This window comes from Halichoeres trimaculatus, unplaced genomic scaffold (assembly GCF_033239565.1).
Source record: "Halichoeres trimaculatus isolate MK-OKI-2021-1 unplaced genomic scaffold, fHalTri1.1 fHalTri1_scaffold_4, whole genome shotgun sequence".
Taxonomy (NCBI): Eukaryota; Metazoa; Chordata; class Actinopteri; order Labriformes; family Labridae; genus Halichoeres; species Halichoeres trimaculatus.
This window is the reverse complement of record NW_027437182.1, coordinates 28,132,564-28,154,481: the sequence shown is the minus strand read 5'-3', so window position 1 is coordinate 28,154,481 and position 21,918 is coordinate 28,132,564. Positions and strand designations below refer to the sequence as shown.

Below are 21,918 nucleotides of genomic sequence, written 5' to 3'. Positions count from 1 at the left end.
AATATTGGCCATTTGCTGGTGAATTTTCTCATAAGCCCTAATGAAAAGACAATGAAAATCCATGTCAGCTAGTAAAAAGGCAAAAAGTTTATTAAAAAAAAAAAAGGTGATTTATAGTAATTAGATACAACTATATAATTATTTGGCACTATCTAAATGTGACTAACTTTTTTTTCCACTTTTCCATTTTCAATCTTTAGTTGATTCGTTATTTAACTTTTTACTTTTTTTTTTTTTTTTTTTTGTTACTTGCGGAAATGGGCTTCCATAGAGACTGACTCCTCCTTCCGCTTTCTTCTGGTAAACAGTACAGGTTGGTCATATCAACAAACTACAGCTGATCCCGTGGAAAGCGCCTCGCATCTGAACATCGGTCCTACACTAAAGCCTTTGTGCATACCCGAAGACAACCCGAAATGCCTGTGAGTATCGAAACACATTGATTCTATTGTTACTAATAACTTGATTTTTTTTGTAACAGCTGGTGAAGACTATATCATTAGGCATATCCGAAAGCATAACATTGTAACAAAGAAAAAAAAATAGTAATAAAAAGATATATTGATCGATTTGTGTATGTGTTAGTAAATCTATATAAACCATATGTTTAAATTAAAGTGAATGACCCCTTAGTTGTCTTCAGTATATACTTTAGGTGTTGGTTGGCTGTGTCTGGGCTTGCCTGGACATGTCTGGGCGAATGCTATAACTGCATTTCATGAACCAAACTGTGGGTGGCGTTATAGTGTAGCCATACAATCAGAGATGTGGCGTAATAAAAGGAAATAAGCTCACAAAGTGAAAATCATTTTTATAATTGAGACATATTATGACCTTGATTGATTTTTGTTGCAGCTTGCTAGAGATTTGCTGCACCCCAGTGTGGCAGAGGAGAGGAGAAGACACAAGAAGAAGAGGCTTGTGCAAAGGCCCAACTCGTATTTCATGGATGTGAAATGCACAGGTAGGGAATTCCCTTCGCATTTAATTGAACTTTTTGATATACTAATTTATTTGCTTAATTATCTATGTGTTTTTGGATATGATTTAACCTTAATGAATATTTTTAGGCTGCTATAGAATCACCACCATCTTCAGCCATGCTCAGACAGCAGTGCCTTGTGGGGGTTGTTCTATTATCCTCTGTCAGCCAGGAGGGGGCAAATGTAGACTCACTCCAGGTGACTTATATCAAAATATATGTCTATAGAAATATCTTTCCAAAGATGCTTCATTCACTGTTTTTTCTGTGCTGAGGTATTGAAATGCTTTTTTTTTTCTTTATGCAGGCTGTGCTTTCAGAAGGAAACAAACCTGAGCAGAAATATGGACCCACCCATGTCAGTCAGCAGAATGGACCATGGAAAATGAGTCCAAGTCTCACACTCCTTGATCTGAAGTGTTCAAATTCATGGAGAACAAAAAATCATCTCTCTGAGCATCTTGCTGATGTGGAGTGAAGCTGAGTTCCTCCAATGGGGTTTCAGGGGATAGGGGTGGAGCCTGGACCAGTCAAGATAAACTTCAAATCATAAACCTGCATACATTCCAGTGTCATCAGTGATATAAATCAATACTAAATTGCTAAAGAATGAAGCACTCTGTGTTTTAAATATTTATGTTTGCGAAATAGACATGATTATAGATGCGAGTACAAAAAAGTCAAACATGGTTGATTTCTGTAAAACATTTATTAGATTGACATAGAGAGGGGGTGGTGAAGAAAATTTCTCAAGATGGTGTCATGGCTCTGGAATGAGATGAAACCATGAAGACCATCACAAACAAAAATAAAACATTTAAAGAACTTATTGTCTGCGTCATGTGTGTTCTTTGGTCTTGAGAGTTCCCCTTGGCAAAAATAAGTGGTTTAAATGAAACAAAACAAAAAAAAATCAAAGCAATACCATTTCTCACATACCTAACATTATTCTACTATATACAATAAGTATCCATGTTTGATAGAACTTGACTGAGCTTCCAGTGGTTTGGGGTTTTGCTCGCTCATGTAATACAACGTATTGTAAATCTAGTGTAAATTGGCTACATGATGGCATAATGTTGACATTGATGCAGGCTGCTATTGGTCATGTAAATCTTAAGGAAAGGTAGTTCAGCTTTGATATGCACGCATGCCAGATTCCACAAACTGTACAGTACATGCAGCTCCCAAGTTCTGCATGACTCCCACACCAAGAGAAGAGTAGGAAATATGCACATCAACAGTTAGTGCATCTTCAACATGTATGTTCCAGAAGAAAATAGGGTGTTCAGAAGAGGGAGGAAATAAAAACAAACTAAATGAAAAGATGTGCCTGGCCCTGATATATGTACTTTTATCAGTGAATCCTTTCCAGCAAGCCACATGTCCAACAAAGACTGTCACAAGAAACAGAAGTGTGGTATATGGGAGAACACTACACTGTCTGCTATCTGGTAGCCCTTATAAAGGTATTCGACAAGAAACGTTTGAATTACATCGTATCACCACAAGGTGGCACTTTGAGCCATGCTAATGTAGACCGAGCAGACTCTATCAGTATGTTTTTGAATTGATCAAAGAGACACTAAAAACTGCCAAATTTAACCATTTAAAGAGGTGCTTTTTTTTCTTTACCAAATCAGGGTTATTTGGGTTGCATGGGTTTGCAAGTTCTTTCTATGAAAGTAGTCAAAAATGATATCTTGGAAAACTTCTGAAATCAAGGTTGGAGACATGACTCTCCATCACAAAAAGAAAACTGTGCATTTAAAAAAAAATAAGGGACAAGCATTAAGTTAATTCCCATTCACTAAGGGAATAAAGATCTCAAAGCCCAAAATGTTGAATGGAGTCGTACATCAAAGGAATGTTATGCAACGATCTCGTCCTCTCCAGCTTTTTCTCTTTGTGTTTATAAGCTGTTCAGCTCCTGCAGGGTCTGGTCCAGGACTTGATGCATACCCAGGTTCGCCTCTTTGGCACTTGATAGTTGATCTGAAAAGAGGGAGCAAAGTGACACAGTGAAGCTCCTTTCATCATCAAATAACACTGTTCATGTCTGTCGAATATTTTACCTGGAAAAGGATCTGAAACGGCCTAACTTCAAAACAACATAGAGCACTTTTCCATCCACACGTTTTGCAAATATCTATTTTGGTTAAACTGTGCCACATGCAAAAATTCACCCACATTACTGTGCCCTGTGCATAAAATGCTGGCTGTTATTTTCTTTCCAGAAACTGTTAGTAAATTACTGTATGAACTTTTACAGGACTTATATTTTGCTTAACCTTGATCTTTTTGTATTAGATGCTTCTTGTGTGTATGTCATTTACAAAATCTCAAAGACACACGTGACATAATACCAGCAACTGGAAAAGTTAGGTTAATGACCAAAGAAGAGTTTTGAAAGGTTAGAGAGGATCAGGAACAGCACTACTTCACTCCAAACCAAAAAAAATCTCACCTTGTCTTGTAAAATTGCTTTTGTTTATACATGCTATGAACTGCTGATAAAGCAATGTTTAACTATTATAAACTGTCTGTGTGGAAAACAAAAAAGAGAGCAACGAAAGCTGTAAATTAGGAAAGAGGAAGATCTTTAATCAATTGCTTTCTTTATGAAGGAACAGGTGGAAGGAACAGATGATCACAGAGACTCTGTGAGGAGTCCTGAAATTCAAAATGCAGGTCAGAAATGGAAGGTATGAAGCAGGGAGAGAGATGTCAGAGCATCTACAGAGATGTCATGTCATTGAGGGCATGGTCCAGCTCCTCGCTAATGGCTTTGTACTTCAGCTTCTGAGCATACAGTTCGTCTGAAGGTCAGAGGTCAACAGGAAGAGCAGGTAGGTGAAGAGGACAGCAACACCACAAAGAAGTCAAAAGTAAAAATGAGAGACAGAGGAAGGTAGGGAGTAGAGGAAGGAAGGAGAGAACAAATAAAAATGGGTCAGATTTTTTAAGCTGCAGAAATGCTTGAAAGAAAAAGAGATGCACATCTAATATTTCCCACAGCCCTCTTGCTGGGTGAGCCTTCAGTATTCAAATCTGTCCAGAATGTGTCCAAGAACTGTTTCAATACCAGTATAAACAGATACATGTGGCGGACACATTTTTTTCCCTTTAACTTATCTGAAGAAAATTTGGGCGCAAACACGAGGTCCAAACCTAGAGTATGGTGGCATTTAAATTCTTCTGATCACATACCTTCCAGATCATCAATGGATTTTTCCAGTTTGGCCACTGAGCGCTCTGCAAACTCTGCACGGGTTTCAGCCTGGCAGAAACAGTGACAATAGCATGTTAAAAACAGCTGCAGTAAGCTAAACATAAAAGAAAAGGATAGCCATTGAGAACTTTAGACTGTAAAACTGTTGTGTTTCACTTAAATTTCCAGTGCATGCAAGTATGAAGCTGAAAAATGACCAGCTATAAATGTAAATATATAGAGGTTTATAACCTGAAAGTGAAATCCCAACGGATTACACTGTGTGTCCTTGAACACAAACACAACCGAACTCTGATTTCTGTCCAAGTCTGTTTAATATTAATATCACATTTTTTAAAAATAAAATAAGATGGAAGTTTTGCTGTTCAAAAATCTTCCATTTTACTCCAGGATAAGTATAATCCTTAACTCACCTCCTTCAGTTTGTCAGTCAAGACTTTAATCTCCTCCTCGTACTTGTCTTCTTTTTCTGAGTACTGTTGGCAGAGACGCAGAGAAATAACATTACCTAATTAGTGGCAGAGATACAAACACATGCTCCTACTTGCTTTCACCTACAAATGCACACCATGAGAACACACACACACACACACACACACACGCCGTCTTCATCCATGCATTATAATTGCTTTTGCAGCCGCCACTCCCTCTCTGAGGAGTGATAAGTCAGTAGTGGCACAAAGGAGGCGAGGTGTTGGCCTGGCCTGGGAACAAGCTGTGCTGCTGTGATGCCAAGCATGGTAGGCCTGACTGAACAAAGCGAAGGCATGTGTTGTTGAAGGAGCGTGGAGTCATGTGGGGAGCCTGGCATGCTGTCATACTGCCTGTCTGTGCTTGGGGAGGAATTTAATGTAGTAAAACAAGAAGAATGTGCAGCAGGTTTCTACTAGAGGCTGCTTCACATACACTGAAACACCTTAAACCTGCAGATTGGATAAGTTATTGGTCTCCTATTTTCAATACATTTGTGTTTTCCACTCAACACCCTGGGGTGAAAATAAGAGGTTGTGTTGCAAGCAGGACCTGATGATACACAATTACAAAAGAGACAGTTTGAAACAACACTTAGGTGATGCGGTTTCCCTCCCTGTAGATGGCTCACTCAAATTACCGTCCTCTGATCCAGCCCAAATGATAGAATACAGCAAGGTGGAGACAACTATGCGCTGAATGCCTTGTTTACTATCATAAGGTATTCAAATTGTTTATTTGTAAAGACAACAGACGCAGCGCTATTTACTCACAGGTAGCTTTTCATAGCTTTAGCCAATGTGTTAAATAAAACAACCCGAAAATGCATCCAAATTCCTGAAACGGTTGATTTTTTGACTTGAACTACTGATAAGTCTTCATGTTACAGGTATTGGATGTAAATGGATTAAAAAAGGACAGGCACACATGTCTATGTAAAAAAAATTTAAAAAATCACAACACTCATATGCCATTTAACACACTCACTTTCTCTGCCTGGGCTTCTAGGGACTTCAGGTTGTTGGTCACATTTTTCAGCTCCTCCTCCAGGTCACTGGCTTTGCTGTGGACAAAGGGACAGACTGGGTTTTAATGTATGAGCAATTGAGGGAGGTCAGTCCCTTGGGTGTCATGTTTGTGCTCACAGGTTTTTACCATTCTGAGACCTCAGCCCTCTCTTCTGCTCTCTCAAGGTCTCCCTCCAGGATCACTAGTTTACGGGCCACCTGTGGCAGAAAAAATTAAAACATAAAAGGAAAGCAGTTTCAAAAAAACAGCAAACAAGGACTGAATGCTAGAATATTGGAGTGCAAGTTTCATTTTTTTAAGTCTCACCTCCTCATATTTACGGTCAGCCTCCTCTGCAATGTGTTTTGCTTCCTTCAGCTGCATCTCCTGAATCTCCATCTTCTCCTCGTCCTTCATCGCTCGATTCTCAATCACCTTCATCCCTCTAAATACATGAGAAGGACAGAAATCAATAATGTCAACTGACAAAAAAGTCTGACAACAATTACAATTTGTCAAAGTTAAATCTTATCCACCATGTTGTCAACTGACCTCTCGCTCTCATCTGCCGCCTTCTCCGCTTCCTCCAGTTTCTGCAGCGCCGTAGCCAGTCTCTCCTGAGCTCTGTCCAGCTCCTCCTCCACCAGCTGGATCCTACGGTTAAGACCTGCTACATCACCCTCCGCCTATGGGGAGAGAAAAAGGGAGGGAAAAGAGAAATTTAGACATTCATTCATTCGGCTTTAAATCCTCCAAGCTTGTTTCCCCCTTGCCCCACTTCTCTGCCCTAGAACAGGAGAAGAAAAGGAAGGCAGAGGAGGACAAAGTAGGACGAGAAATAAAAACAAATAAATAACAACAGGGACAGCTCCTAGGGATTTGGGCTTTGTGTGAATGTAGCTTTAATTTGTCTGCAAAGCATTGACAAGTGCATGAAAAATCTAACCCAACATCTTCAATTAATACTACAGGTTAAATAGAATAAGTACAGACTTTCCCTCGTGGTTATAGCGTTTCATAGACATTGTTTTAACTTTTAAAGCTAATGGTCTCAGACTTCTGTCTTCTGTCCTGTCACATCTCCCTTTAACCTCTGCTTCCATGGTGTGCTTTAAACCTTGTCAGTGAGCCTTTTTTCCTTGACTAGGATACAAACTAATAATAAAGTAATCAACCTAGAACCTAGTCCAAAACCTTTGAACAGGACATCTTTGCAGAGTTTGTCTACACTTAGGAGATTTTGCATTTGTAATGCAGACACAAATTACACTATGGTGACAAGAAAACAGGGTGTTTGGAAGATTTCAAATCACAAAATCCCTTGCCAAAACTGAAGAAATGATTGAAAGACAGAATCCTTTACTGTAGAAAAAAACATGTTTCAAAATTTTAAGTAAAACAAATGAAAACATGACATCAGTTTCTGACTCTTCTGTTGCCACATCACCCCTGAACCGAATACAACAGATTAACAAAAGCATCAATTGCAGCTGATTGACCAGTGATTAACCAGCTTACAGATATTAAATTTCCTATAAGATATTGAGATATTGTATGTCCTCTCACTGCAACAAATGTAACATGAAGTTTAATTGTATTCTGCTTCCAGCTTTAACTAAAAACAACAGCACGGTTGAGTTGCTGTTCTGTTCTGTTCTTCTGTGTTGTTCCAGTATTTGTTTTTAGATTGGCCAGTTAGTGCTTACATGCAGCTGTGAGCACCATTTGACCATCTTTGGGGACAGAAGTGGTGAGAGTGGTCTTCAGTCTGTAGTACAGTTATCTTGGGTTGCTGAAGTTTGGTAACCTCTGGTGTAGTTCACCAATGGTGGATGGAGGTCTTATAATGACCAGCAACTATTCTGTGGCATTCGTGTGGGAAACATTGGCACTGAATCCTATACCACCAAATCTTGCCTCGCTACATTCTTGTCTACATGCATCTATTCAGCAACAGAAGAAAGAAGTGTAATGATGTCTGACATGAGAAGTCAAAAAGCAAGTAGGACCCTCTGTTCTGTTTATGAAGGGTACCGATCCCAAACAGAAATTATTTAACATAAAATTTGAGTTATCCTAGGACACAGTTAGGTAAATGTTGAGCTTGTTTTCTTCTTGACTTTAAACTGCAGACACAAAAGCATCCTCTCAAAGACTATTCTTCTTAAATACAATAACGTGCTTTCAACTGTGACACTCAAGTGTACCGCAGGTGATTTTCCTTATCCATCACATTGTTGTTCATTCAGTCTCAACTCACACAGTCATATTATCACTGGATCTACCTAGAGAAGTCTGGATACTTATGAAACAAGATATGTTCAGCTTCATCTGCACCATGATGAGTAAGTAAGACACTGTAATCTATCCGTGATGCTCTCTGGGGTGGCTCACGTTTGACAAATCAATAATTGTGTCATTCTGATGAACAATAAGCAAAAATAAGACAGCTTGAGGTCATCACAGTGGGGCCCACCTGAAAGAAATACAACTGCTAACATCTGACCCTGGCTGGAGTGTAATCCTTTAATATCTAAAGATCACCAGACTTTGGATTTGAAAGAAACGTTAAGAACAACTCAATTTCCGGTGACTGTGAATGCAGAAGTGGGCCAAGTTGGCTGGACAAATGGGTTTCTTCTTCTCATCTGCCCTTGGTCAACAAAGACAGAAAGAAGAAAGCAAACAGACAACTTTAAAGGCATTTCCTCTTTGTTGGCTGGAGAGTTTATCCAAGTACCACCTCCTGGGGAGCAGCTTTCAAACTGTAAACCAGCAAGGCTAAATTTACTTTACAAACGTTACAACAAAAAGACTATCCACTGTAAAAATGCAAGTTTATGACCAGGCAGCTCAAACAGCTTTACATGGCTGCAAAACTGAACCCTAAAACAGCCCAGCCCAGCCCAGCCCAGAGTACTTGCACAGGTTCACTCTCAGTTCCTAAAATGAGGCAGCTGGGGATTTCTTAGACAAACAGACATTATTCTGTGCTCGTTGCAGGGCTGCAGTTAGTAGGTCAGTGACTCATTAGCTTGACTTTCAGTCCAGAGGCAAGTATAACAGTCAAAGTGTCTGAAACTCAGTTAACAGGTAAGTGAGTCATCCTGCAACAGATGTGACAAGACAACGTCAGGAAGACGGCAAAAGTAGAAACAGAAAGCTGACTGTAAAAGAGTTAATTCGTGTATTTGTGCTGCGAAGTAACGGACCTCTTAGTGGCATATTCTTCCATTCTCTCATAGGCTCAATATTTCAGGAAATGAAAGCATGGTTTCCTGTGTGTTGGCAGCTGGCACAGCCCCCCCTTTTTTAATTTTTCAGATTTCTGTCTCCCATCATCAGACCGCGGACTAGCCACTCAGTCTTTCCACCTCCCTCTGTGTTTTTTTTGTCCTCTCCCAGGTCCTGCCCCACTGCACCCAGAGCTCCCAGGGAAGGCCATTGATTTGAAACAGGAAATGTCTGCCCAAATAACACTGACACGTCTTAAAACAGCAAGCCCCTGAACCTGACACAGAATGAATGAAAAGTCATCAATCAGAACACATCTTGAAATCTCATCAGTGACATCGGTAACAAAGGTCTGTATCTGTCGACACCACCTCTGGTAGGTGAAAAGTTTTGAATTGAACCAGAGCCTGAAATAACAGATATCTTTACTCCCTTACCCCAGAGTGAACCAATGCGCTGGAAGAATACCGTCTGCTTCCAAACAAACATGCTATTCATGAGTGTGAGGTCAACTACACTAGCACATGGAGGCTATAATGTACCTACAGACACACACACAGACTTGCAAACAGTTACTCTCATTCTGTCAATCTCTGCCTCATTCAAACACATAATTAGCAGCTAGCAACCAGCAAGTTTCCTCTCCTGCAAATGTTTGTTGTCACGCAACCCACAAACTCACTAACCAAACCAACACTATTATGGTTGTAGTGGTGGTGCAAGCTGATGGCGTATCAGATTTTCACAACTGCGGTATAGTGGAGATCGCCTGTGTACAGAGGCTGCCTTGTGAACATTCAGCTCACTCTCTCATGCCGCAAATTCACTCAACCATGACGGGAGAAGAGAAGTATTTTTCCTGCAAATCCTGAAAGTGCAGTTGAAAATATTTCTGCAGCTTAAGAAAATCATTTAATCATCGTCAAAGGACAGAAATACCAACTCTTTGGAGAGGATTCCACACAGCCGAAGTGAGCAACATGTACAGGTACGTATGATAAGTTACTAATTTTAGCAACAATACTTTAACTCTAAGATCAGACACAGCCTTCACTTTTCAAAAGAGGATCCAAAATAGTAACAGGAAGTCATCATCCCCTACCTCCTTACATTTCCTCTCTTTTTGATTGTTCTTTCTTTCAAAGCTGGTATTCTCTCTGTCTGTGGCCGTGCCCCTTCCTGAAGCACCCACTGAGCATTCTTTGGCTGCCAGGGATGCACACCGCCTTATATGGTAAAACAAACTATGGAGAATGTTTGTGGTCAAGCATCGGGAAGGTTGTGGCACGCACACACACACACACACACACACACACACACACACACACACACACACACACACACACACACACACACACACACACACACACACACACACACACACACTCACACTCACTCACACACACGACAAGTGGTTGTTCTGTTATCAAGCTAGCTTAATATTTAACACTGGGTGAGTTCCTGAACTGCTAGCTTCTGAAACGTTAGCATCTTGCAGGAGGGCTTTTCAAGGGATCTTAAAGTTTGCTTTGATCTAACCTGCTTTTGGTTTAAACACATTAAAAAACATCTATATTTCGACAGTTGTTAGCTTTCCAAAGCTGACTGAGTTGAAGTATAAAAACCAGCTACCCCAGTGAAGCTGCAAAGATAGCAAAAAACTAAGTATGAGCACTTTTAAAGCCCAGACAACTGTCTTTAACATGTTGCAACCACACAATGACAAGTCCAACCAAAATCTTGCCTTTCTCCCACTGAGTGTTTTATTTTAATTAAATGTGTAGATTATTCAGTAAGTTTTCAGGCCTCAGATATTTGATGATACCTTTGGAGGATAGCGAGCTATTTTAACTCTTAACACTAAGCTCAAGGTGTTAGCTGCAGCTTTTTATTCAGTGTGCAGACATATCTATTAAACCCAGAGTATAACATTTAACCACAACAGTGAGTGAATCAAACAAAAGTAAGCTGTAAACTAGACTATTTGGCACAATTATGTTGACTTTTTGTCACCCTAACACTAAACCAGCTGATTTAGTCTGTATTTCGTAAACAGTGTGGATTGAAGATACAGCACAGTTCTTCTGGGAGTGACTTAAATACCCCAGAGTATAAAATGTAATAAAAGCAGGATCAAGGACGAGTAAAGGAGGAATCTAATTATTGGCTGATTCCAGGGCAGTGGGCTAATGAACCAAAGCTGCACAGTGCTGTTGGGGTTCAGGAGAAGTTATTCCTGACACCGCTGCATACTTTTTTCACCATGAATGTGTGTCTGTATGATCTGTTACCATAAAGATTTGGCATGCAAAGACATCTGTGGGCAGTTACAGCTAATCTTGTTTAAGATATGATATGTAAAAGACACATGTAAAAGTTGTCAATAAACTTCTAAAGGAACATGGCAATGAGCTGCCTCTGTGTCACATGTAGTTTGTCACTTCTATACTTTGTAATCAGACCTTTAAACTTGATCTTGACTGTTAGTTTTCTTTTTTTAATTTTAAAGTTTCTTAAAAGTATTTTGAAAAACAGAATAGTTCTTAAACTGGTGTCTAACATAATGAGGGAAATCATTTAAGATTTTCTTGAAGGCTTACAACTCCTGTAATAAAACTGTTTTTTGAGGCTAAATGAATGATATTTCAAACATGCTTACATGTGCATAAAACCCCCCAAAACATTAAAACAAGTAAGTCATTAAACCTCCCATGCATCCTTACAAGAAGACGTGTTATATGTGACCTGATTATATATTCTCATCACACCAGAATCTCTCTCAAAATGCTGCTCAAAGGCTACTTTACCTTTGCTAACACAGACTGTTCAAATATAATGTGCTCTTTGCTATGACTGGAACCTGCAACCTCGTCCTACATAATCAGCTTAGCCACAAGCCACTAACATGGGAGTTTTCCCCAGTACGCCAACACTGCCAAAACCTATCAACATGTGGCAGTTATATTTGGAAAGTTGAGCTATTCCCAGGGAGAAAGTCCAGAGAAAACAGTGAAACCAGGAGGCAGGTCTTTCCACAGGCCCAGCAGAAAACCTTCAAACCCACTGACCACACTGAGCAGCAAACTGATGATACCTCAGGCTCATTTTTGACAGTGATGAGCTGAGGGGAGTTGTACTTTATAATTTCCTGTCATTATCATCAAAAAGACATTCAATTGGAACAAAACAAGACAAGCCTTTGTCTTTAGACAAATAGTGTAACAGTGTGGCTACCAAATCTAAATGCCATTACTGTGCTGTCATTATAAACTACTTGTCATACACTCAAAGAGTCAAACCAATAGCTAAGCCCTGAACCAGGGGAAAGATTTTTTACTAATGTTGCACCCACTGTGTTTCCACAAAAGTTTCTTTAAAGCAGCTCGTGTTGAAACACCAAGTCCACTGCACACAGTTATCTTCCTGTTGATCAAGGCTGGAGCTCCAGGACAGGAAGTTTTAGGAGTAGAAGCAAAGGAAGTGCTGGACCAGAGTCGGCAGGCAACATCCTGGGAGGGGTGGCTGGGAGGGTCTGCCTGCAAACACTGAAACCTGTAGGCGGGTAACCAAGCTTCTCTATTTTCCCAGTTTTGCATCTGGTTTAGTGTGCAACATGCTGTGCTTCTGCACGCTTTGTGGTGAAGCATCACTGATCACCATACCAACTGTTTGTTAACTAATTCAAACTGACTTCACAAAGGGGAATAGAGACTTTTCAGGATTTCATATCTACATTTTGACAATATTTCATTGTCACTGACTTGTAATCAACCAGCTCTCTATGAAATCTCCAAATGTGAAATTATTATTATCTCAACAGCACAAAGGCATGAAAATTAGTAGTTTATCTTTTCCTACAGATGTTTTAAAGTCGTGAAAAGAGAAAATTATCTGTTGTCCTTTCTCTTCACACTTAGACTTAAATCACTACATCAAAAACAGCTACAAAACCATCCTTAAAGATTTAGTCAGTCAAAGGAACATTCCAGGACTGTGTCATGTCTCCCTGATCTGACGAAGGGCCAAAGCATCAGTAAGCGGGTAAATAACGTCTCAAGAGGCGTTAAAAGCCTACTAAAAATAACAAAGAGCAATTATTGTGACTTTTAAGTGAGAAGTCTTTCTTCTGATGCTTCCACATTTTCATACAATGATTCATCACTTCAACAAACTCAGCGAGGTTCCTGTTTTGATCTCCCCATGCTCCAATGAGAGAGGTTTTGTGTCGAGGTAGAACCGTAGGTTGCCCTAATTATTCACATATGGGACCACACCAAGCCCAGAGCACAAACGCACCGTTCTGTTTGACTTTGAATGCACAGAGAGAGGATGGAGCTGCTTCTTTTAAACAAGATCAAGAACAAATCCATGAACCACAACATTTAGCATTTATAAGTCTTTTCAGTTTAACACATTTCATCCTTAAATTGAACACAACTACCTTGTGCAACGTGATGTTTTTCAAAGTTTGTCTCCACAGTCTCTGTCACAACTCTGGCTCACTGTTTTCAATGTAACAGTTACTTTTTGTATCCATGTCACATATATAGTACCACCCCAAAACAGGGAGAATGACAGGCACAATTAGAAACACATCATGCAAAAACACCATAATGTTGCAACACCCAATGTAACAGTCCTGTAGTGACAAGCAGAAAACTATGACCTTAACTATACCTGTGTTATGGAAACATTACTGGCACAACTTGTGCCACTATATGAGTTTATATCTAAGCCAATATCAACAAGCTGAGCCAATTTCCTTTGGTCAAATGAAAAGGGGTGCCCTGTTACCCAATAGTCAGTCTGCAACAAAGAGGTAAGTCCTTCAGCAGACCTGATCCTTTCATCGTGTCAGCTCCATATCTTTACAGCCACTCCATCCCCTCCCACTTTCCTTCACTCTGTCTGCCTGTCCTGTCATTAACCTGCTCCTATGCAAAGGGCATGGCCCCGTATACCATAAAGCAGCACAAGAAACAAGTCATGACTGTTACCTAACTGTGCCGCTAGGTTCTCTTGATTTGTTTTTTTTTCTCCATCTCTACTTTTTCTTTTCTGTGGAAAGCTATGACACTGTGATGTAGGCCAAGCAAGAGACAGGCAGGTAAGAGAGGAGGGCAAAAAGCACAGATGAATCTATTTCACCACATCCATGAGTCTATCTTGATAAAGTACACACTTGCGTAACTTCAAAGATGAGTTGTGCTTAATACAGTTAAAGTTGTGCAACTGCTGCTAATATTAATTGAAAAGTAAAGATTATGAAAAAAAAGGGAGGGGGGGGGGCAGAAATCAATAGTTTTTAAAATAATTTTTTTTATGATTGATGAGCAGAAAGCAAAGAGCTGCTATCAAAGTCCCAGACTTACATATTTAAAGATGATTCTTTAAAACTAGATTGTCATCCCAGCTTTTCAAAGTCTGGATGAACACAGTTAACAACACACAAAAAACACCTTCCTGTAAAGTCACTGATTTTGCAGAGGTTGCTTCAAAAAATCGTAAATAACTTACGATAAAAACAGCTTCAAAGTCATTTTCCATTGAATGACTAATCCCTGGAGTCTAGCTGAAGATGGCATATTTTCCAGACTACTCTCAGGACTCCATAATAACAGACCAGGCATCCTACTTTTTGGTTCTTTATTTTCCCATCATCCTTGGAGGCAGAGTGGTATGGTACGGTTCTTGAGGACTAAAACCACCCAGCTGATGCTGGCACACATTCACCCTGCTAAAGTGTCACTAAGCAAGTCATTAAGAGGGTTAAAAAACAAATATCCCTCCAGAATCCGAGCGATATCCTCTTAATCTAAGTATTGGCGGTGCCAAAAGTAGCTAACACCCAATTAATAAGTCTTCACTGTTGTAATGTGGTGTGTATTACCAAAATTTGTTTTAGTAAGAAGTGATGTGGCAAGTACAGGAGAGGTAATCCAGTTTTTGAATGGGTTCAGTGCTGTCTACGTGGTCTACACTCCTCACAGTAGTTTTTCAGCGGCCTAGAAGTTGATCAGCACTGAGCATGCGCACAGACCTGCAGGAATCCAAACTTTTTCCATTGCAGACCAACGCCTTGCATTGTGCGCGAATGAATCAATGACACGGGCTAACCAGACTTTTTAAGATTCTGAAACAATAATATGATGAAGTTCACTGGATATTCACCAAGTTCGACAAATGATAAGGACTAAGGTGGGGGGAAAGTAGTTTCCCCGAAGGGCAAATGTCTAAAAGAGAAGATTTGATTGTCTCACTTTCTCTCGGTTCTCCCGTTCACAGTCCAGCTCTTTCTGTAGGACCTGAGCCCGGTCCTCTGCGTCGTCTGCCTGCTGCTGCAAAGACTGAATCTTCCTCTTCACAGCATCCAGAGAGTTCATACCTGCCATGTTCAGTTTGGTCACTTATCTTAAGACTATACGTAGGAAAAAAATCACAATAAGACTATTCCTAGACTGTGCAAAAAGTCAACTGCTGCTCTCCGTTTGGTCTATCTGCTCTGAAAGTGTACGAAGACAAAAATAGACTTGACGCTGTTTTCAGAGAAACTACTTAATTTTCGTCCTCGGCCAAAGTCTCAGGAATGTAAAAGAGGCGTTCAAGTGCAACAAAAGTTATATAACCAGGAAGTAACAGTGTCCTGGCGTTCTCCAAGTGTTACTTCTTATCTGTAGGGCTGAAAACTTCATGGGCAGTACGGAAAGTAATCCTCAGGAATGTTGCAGTATTTGGTCCGGACACCTAAAGATTCAGGAGGAGGATTAAAAACGCAGCGCGGAGAGGAGAGCCGAGAGCGCCAGACTGTGCCGAAGGAGGAGAGAAAGAGAGAGGGAGATGATCGGGATGATGAGGTCAGAGAGGGCGGGGCCTGAGTCCTACAGTATGTGAGTATAGTGTGTGTGTGTGTGTGTGTGTGTGTGTGTGTGTGTGTGTGTGTGTGTGTGTGTGTGTGTGTGTGTGTGTGTGTGTGTGTGTGTGTGTGTGTGCGTGCGTGCGTGCGTGCGTGTGTGTGTGTGTGTGTGTGTGTGTGTGTGTGTGTGTGTGTAAAAAGCTGATCCCTGTGACCGATGTGATCACTGCTATGAGAATTAGTGAAGAAAATGGAAAGTCAGGATGAATTACTTTCAGTAATTGTACAGGCGCCTTGCACATAGTTTTGATGTCACGCACAAGCTTACACTGCTCAAACTCGATCTGACACTGAAATCTTCCTTTGCAGGCTCAAGTTTCACATTTAAGTTTATAACTTGAATGAAAACATCATTAATATTTGCAGACTAAAACAATACAGATTCTAAATGAAGATAGCATGATGATTAAAATGGTGGGATGGTATCCAGGTTATATGGGAGTTACAATCTGGCTCTGTTTACATGTTTCATCCAAAAACACAACAATGCAGTGAAAAAAGTTTGTGTTTACACAGAACTGCTGAGGGGCTGAAAACACTGTAGTAAGTATGCAAGGCCTGTAGATGGCGCTATAACTGCCTTGTCCATAAGCTGCATTAAGTAGATCTCCCCCGAAGTAGAGTTGGGCCGATCATCAGGGCACTGTTCTACGAAGCAGGATTACTGCCTAGCGAGGTAGCTTTGTGGATAGGTTCCGGATTCCCTGTCCTACGACACGGGATCACTCCTCAGCGAGGCGAGTCTCCATGGCAACGTACGCTGAACGGCTAACCTGCTCCGGGGCAGGTTAGGTTCCAGATTGAACTCAAGGCTATATCGCTAGGCCGAACTTGCTTCGTAGAATACACATTTGTTGAAAGACAGTCCATGAGCACAAGCACAACACGGTAGTCCGCAATGATCCATACAACAGTACTGTTGTCCTGTTGTATGCAGTTGCGCAGAGCGGAGCGTGGCATCAGCGTTTCCACTTAAAATGCTGGCTTACTGTTTGTACGGCAACGGTGTCGGCAGCGTTTCAGAAAAATCCCACTCTGGAGGCTGTTTTCAAAAGTTTATGTTTTAGGTCGGCTGAAACGCTGTTTCCGTGTAAACACAAGGCTGAAACGCAACAAAACTTTTGCGTTCACCCTAAAACCATTGCTGTATAAACGGTCCCTCAGTATAGGGGGGAAGAGCACCCTCACTGATTTACTATGCAGCAAAGGAGTAACGAGTACCACTTTGTCCACTGGGGGCACCAACATCAACATGAGTGTAAAGTTTCTCACAGGAGCTTTATTAAGAGAGTGCAGGACAATCACACATATAAGAAACCACCAATATGAGACTCATCCATAAATATGGATTTAGTCTACTCAGTTTTCCTTTAATAGAGGTATTTTCCCCTATTTTAGCATCAGATGAACAAAACTAGCTAGGCTGTAAAAACAGTATTTGAAGCAGCAGCATGGGATGTTGTGATCTGGTCTGCCACAATGATGACTCTATATGCACAAATGCAAGGCAAGCATAAAACATAAGCTGGAAAAAGAACAAGAAGCCACTGCTATCTGTGAACTTGATTTGAGTTTAAGAGATTACCAATGTGAAATGAGTGAACAAATGCGCAGATGCATGTCTGCAAAGCGATTTTGTACAGAAATGTAGAGGATGTTTATAAAAATGATAAAGATACAGTGCACCATTTCTAACCTAGCCATGCTGCAAGAACTTATATGTATAATATATCTTACAATATATTTATATTATAAGAAAGTAGGTACATATCTCAATTTATTTTTAATTATAAAATGATATTTTTAAAGTAAAAACCAAGATGAGTCAGATTTAACAATTACTTTATATTTTGATCATACATACAACAATCAAAGTAATGGCTACATTTACTTATTCCAAGGAAAAGGTATAAAAAGCATCTATCAGTCTATATACCTGACCATATGTCATTGTTACAAGAGGTACAGCTTGAAGTTAATCCTGCGTTTCACTATTCATATTCATATCAGTGTTTTATATTTTTGCTATTTATAGACCTCCTAAATCTTTTTACTGGACTTTTTTTTACGGGGGAATCTAGTACTCATCTGACATTTTGTTTTGGTGGAGCTGTTTGAGTGTTTGTCCAACAAAGGAGTGAGCAAACATCATCCACCACCTGCCTGCATGTAGATGATGTTTATTATGTGGGTGTAAATCACATTAATGCTTCATCTTGCATGTTTCTCTGTCAGCCCTGCCTGTGTTTACCCTCTCTGGTTCCTTTCACATGATCAGCCTGTTGGCAAACACGTTTTCTTGAAGAGCAAGCGGGGCAGCAAATCTCTGCTTGCTGGAGTTAAGAATTTACCCCTGCCGTTCTAGCAGGAGGAGGAAAATCTCCCACAATCACACTCATCTGTTGATTGAGCTCCTCTGTCTGATTTGCCCCCTTGCACCGGAAAAGCTGGAAGCATTGATTTCATTAGACACAGGAGTGTGGGGCTTTCTGTTTGCCTTAGCTGCATTCCTCACATACCAAAGCCCCCCTGCCTGCTTTCTGCTTTCTCTGCCCCCCTTGTACAGCTTTCCCCTTTGAAACAGTTACTGTTACTGCTGTGAATGGTGTTATCATACATGGTGACACCCTCTTTGACCTTTCTAAGTTTGGCTTTCTGTATCTTTAATGTTATGACCGGGCTGTAACCCACCAAACAACAGAATCCTGGTCTGCATACTAAAGCCATCTGTGAGCTGTGATTTCATAAATATCAGCTCTGCTAGTCTCTTGTACAAAAACTTTTTTCTTACGAATCACAGTTGCTTGGCTTTCGGGGTCTGAGGCTCACTGTTCTGCTCTCCCAGCCCCCCTCCAGGTCTCCAATCTGGTGCTCTTCTCTGTGTGAATTCAGATGTGTAATGACTTGACTGCTGCCTCTAATAAGTGACATGTGGAGGGGAATTTCAGGAAGTGGAGTAGAGCAGCTTTAGAAGCTGGAAATAGACATTTGTACCTAGAGAAAATCTTAACATGCTTGTTGTTAAAGCTAAAACATATGGGATACAGACACTGTTATGACATCATGTTTGTTTAATGGGCAGTGTTTGTCACCTTTACCTGAACCTGATGCTATAAAAAGTGTCTTTATATAATTTTTCATAAATTCTCTTTCTACACCCAGAGTGAAAGCATCACCTTCTTAGGATCAAGCCACAACCTGAACTGCTACTTTTTCCAGGGACCTTCTTGACCTACTTTACATGGGAGGCTGCTCCGAGCAGTTCTCAGAGTTTATTTAGTCACAGCGTGAGGGTAATCCAACGTGTCTCAGCGTCTGTATGTCAGACACTTCCCTTCTCTTTGTGTGTTGTACAACACTGTGTTTCCCTGGGATATCCTCCATGAGGCTTAAACAATACCACATCTCTGTGGATAATGGGGGAGTTTTTTTGTTTTCATGACACTCCTTCCTGCCCAGTTTGCTCAGTAATCTTGTTGGAATGACTTACTGGGTTCTTAGCTGCTGTTGCTTAAGTGGCAAATCAGTGCTTAACTGGTATGATCAGTATTTTGCCTTATCTTAGACATAATTGGCTACTTAAGAAGGACTATGTGTGCATTTGAGTTCCCCTTTTTCTCCCCCCACTTCTGTTTCTGGTTCTCTCTCTCTCTCACTCACACTCACACACACAAACACACACACACATATATAAAAACACACAAACCTTTAATAACACGTGTCTGTGTGAAAATGCTGGGGGGCCGACCATTGACAGATATGCAGCTTTGTGGTTTGTGGTTTTGGCAACAATCTTGAATATGATCTTTTTTGACCCTGATTTCAGCCAATTAGCCACAGGGAACTGGCTTTTCAAATGTTTTGCTACATTTAATAAAATTATTGTGAACACAAAGATCCTCACAAATTACACTTAGTTTTGGTCATACAATGTCAACAAAATAATCCGTTTGAAGTATTAATATTTGTAATAACTTGTTTTTTTAACTAATTTTTGGGGCTTTCTCATGCCTTTAATCAGATATGAGTGAACAGAGTATAGGAAACGGGGAGAAAGTGGACAAAAACATGCAGGTAACAGGAAAAAGGCTGAAGTTATACCCAGTGCACCCTCTCGAGGGCAAACTTCATGGGGTGCAACCTAGACTGCTGGGTCTTCTGCGCTCCCTGTTTTAAGTTTTATTATGTAAAAATTTCACATAAAAATCTTCAGTGGGAGAAGAAGCACTCTGAGGGAAAAGTAACATTTAACAGAGAAAAGTTTGAGGAGAATCTCACTGGTTTTACACTTAGGGGTATGTTTATAATTCTTTGTAGTGCTACAAAACGTGGAAAAAAATTACATGAAGTCCTTGCTGACTTGAGAGGAAGCTGTGTGATGTCTACAGACAACTGTTTTGAAAGTTTCAACAGTTAAAACAGTTTTGAAATACAACATATTGGATTATTATAACTGATGTGTTGATGTCGGAGAAGATTGTCACTGTTGAAGATACTCAAGGCTGGTTTAGTCTTCATCAATATATCTGTATGACTCTCTGATTATGACCTAGCCTCACTGTGTAAAATACTTGGTTCTGATTGGTCAAAACCCTTTAACAACATTGATTTATTCTAAACTGCACAAGTTATGCAAGGAACACCCTTCAATACACATTGTATAAGAAAATCCAGAGTCCAGCACATTTGCCTTGCCTGTTGACACAGTGGCAAAAAGTTAGCTTTTGTCAGCCTTCCTAATTGGCAAACACTAGCTCACTTTTACTTTTTGAATCCATTCTGGGTGAGAAATTATCCCTTTACTTCTCGGTCTTGCACACCCTGTCAGGATTCTAATCTGCATACAATTAATTTAACATACAAGAATAATTTTGAAGGAGCATACATCAAGTTGTATTGAATTGGTCTCAAATGAGGTGATTCTAATTACCTGTTGTATCAATGTGAGACGTATTGAAGTATATGTGCTTGAATATTAGCACAGTGCACCAACACCTACATGTGGGAGCTGAACAATTGTTCATAAAATCCTCTGTCACAACCCTGCAGCTGACATGAGAATATGTCAGACATTTTGAAACAGGTCACAGTGGTTTAGTTAACAGGGGATGAGGATGAAACAGTGCAATTGTCTGTTGATTTCTGCTGCTCTGGTGTTTTGGTTTGAAGACAGGAGACTGGAGGACATGGTTAAAGAGTGTGTGTGTGTGTGTGTGTGTGTGTGTGTGTGTGTGTGTGTGTGTGTGTGTGTGTGTGTGTGTGTGTGTGTGTGTGTGTGTGTGTGTGTGTGTGTGTGTGTGTGTGTGTGTGTGGGGTGGGGAGGTGGGGTGGGGGTGGGGGGAGGGTTTACAGTTTATCCATGTGTACATCTGTCAGGAGTGGCTGCACAGGAATGTAACACTCACTGAAGTTTGCTAAACCGTCACTGCTGATCAAAGTAAGCCCACAGCTGGTGCAGGCTTAGAAACCGTCCAGCTGTGAAGAAGTGGCCTCTAGTTTTCAGTAACGCCAGCAGTCCCATAAAGACAATGATTAACAACAGGAGCTTCTCATTAATATTCAGAGCTGCCTCAGTGTTACTGCTCTTAAAGTTTCATTTCACATTTGAGTCAAATTAAGTAAGACTTAGTCAACACCTCCCCTTCATTAGTTTGCATCATTCTCCGTATGTGTGTGTGTTACTGTCACTCACATCTGCAGCCTTCTTCTCAGAAAGTTCCAGTTTCTCTTGAGCATCTTTCAAGCCTTCAGAAAATTTGTCCAGTTCATCCTCGGTCTGCTTCATCTTCTTTTGGAGGTCCACCAGCTCCTCTTCCATCTGCAACATAAATACAGTCAATGGTCTGCCTTTGGCCACTTGTCTGTTTTCTGTCTTTCATTTCTTCAGCTCTATTCTGTTCATTCTGTGTTTTCTGGTGTACTTTTTTTTTACGCTCTTTTCTGTTCTGTTACATTTAGGTCTATTCTGGTTTAATCTGCTTTGTTACCATCTATTTTAACTGTTTAAACTATTATATTTTGTTCAATTCCACTGGTTTAACAGCATTCTTTTCATATTTATTCTATTCAATTCTATTC

At 40.4% G+C, this 21,918-nt stretch overlaps 2 protein-coding genes across 4 annotated transcripts in view; one reads left to right on the top strand and one right to left on the bottom strand.

Moving 5' to 3' along the window:
* The first annotated feature begins 289 nt into the window (after positions 1 to 289).
* On the top strand, positions 290 to 1,900 carry LOC141788603 (small ribosomal subunit protein eS27-like). The gene is made up of 4 exons (XM_074667505.1): positions 290 to 422; positions 856 to 964; positions 1,071 to 1,181; positions 1,290 to 1,900. The coding sequence occupies exons 1-4, from the start codon at positions 417 to 419 to the stop codon at positions 1,316 to 1,318; spliced, it is 255 nt and encodes an 84-aa protein (XP_074523606.1). The 5' UTR covers positions 290 to 416; the 3' UTR covers positions 1,319 to 1,900.
* The window catches only part of tpm4a (tropomyosin 4a), a 22,015-nt gene continuing 1,963 nt past the window's right edge, over positions 1,867 to 21,918 (bottom strand). The window contains exons 2-9 of one of the 3 annotated variants that reach the window (XM_074667501.1): positions 21,533 to 21,658; positions 6,246 to 6,379; positions 6,021 to 6,138; positions 5,841 to 5,911; positions 5,673 to 5,748; positions 4,628 to 4,690; positions 4,193 to 4,262; positions 1,867 to 2,977 (exon numbers count right to left, since the gene is read on the bottom strand). In XM_074667501.1, coding sequence (XP_074523602.1) covers positions 2,895 to 2,977; positions 4,193 to 4,262; positions 4,628 to 4,690; positions 5,673 to 5,748; positions 5,841 to 5,911; positions 6,021 to 6,138; positions 6,246 to 6,379; positions 21,533 to 21,658 — 741 coding nt within the window. In that variant the 3' untranslated portion in view covers positions 1,867 to 2,894. The other 2 variants (XM_074667502.1, XM_074667503.1) reach the window with 2 other exon arrangements.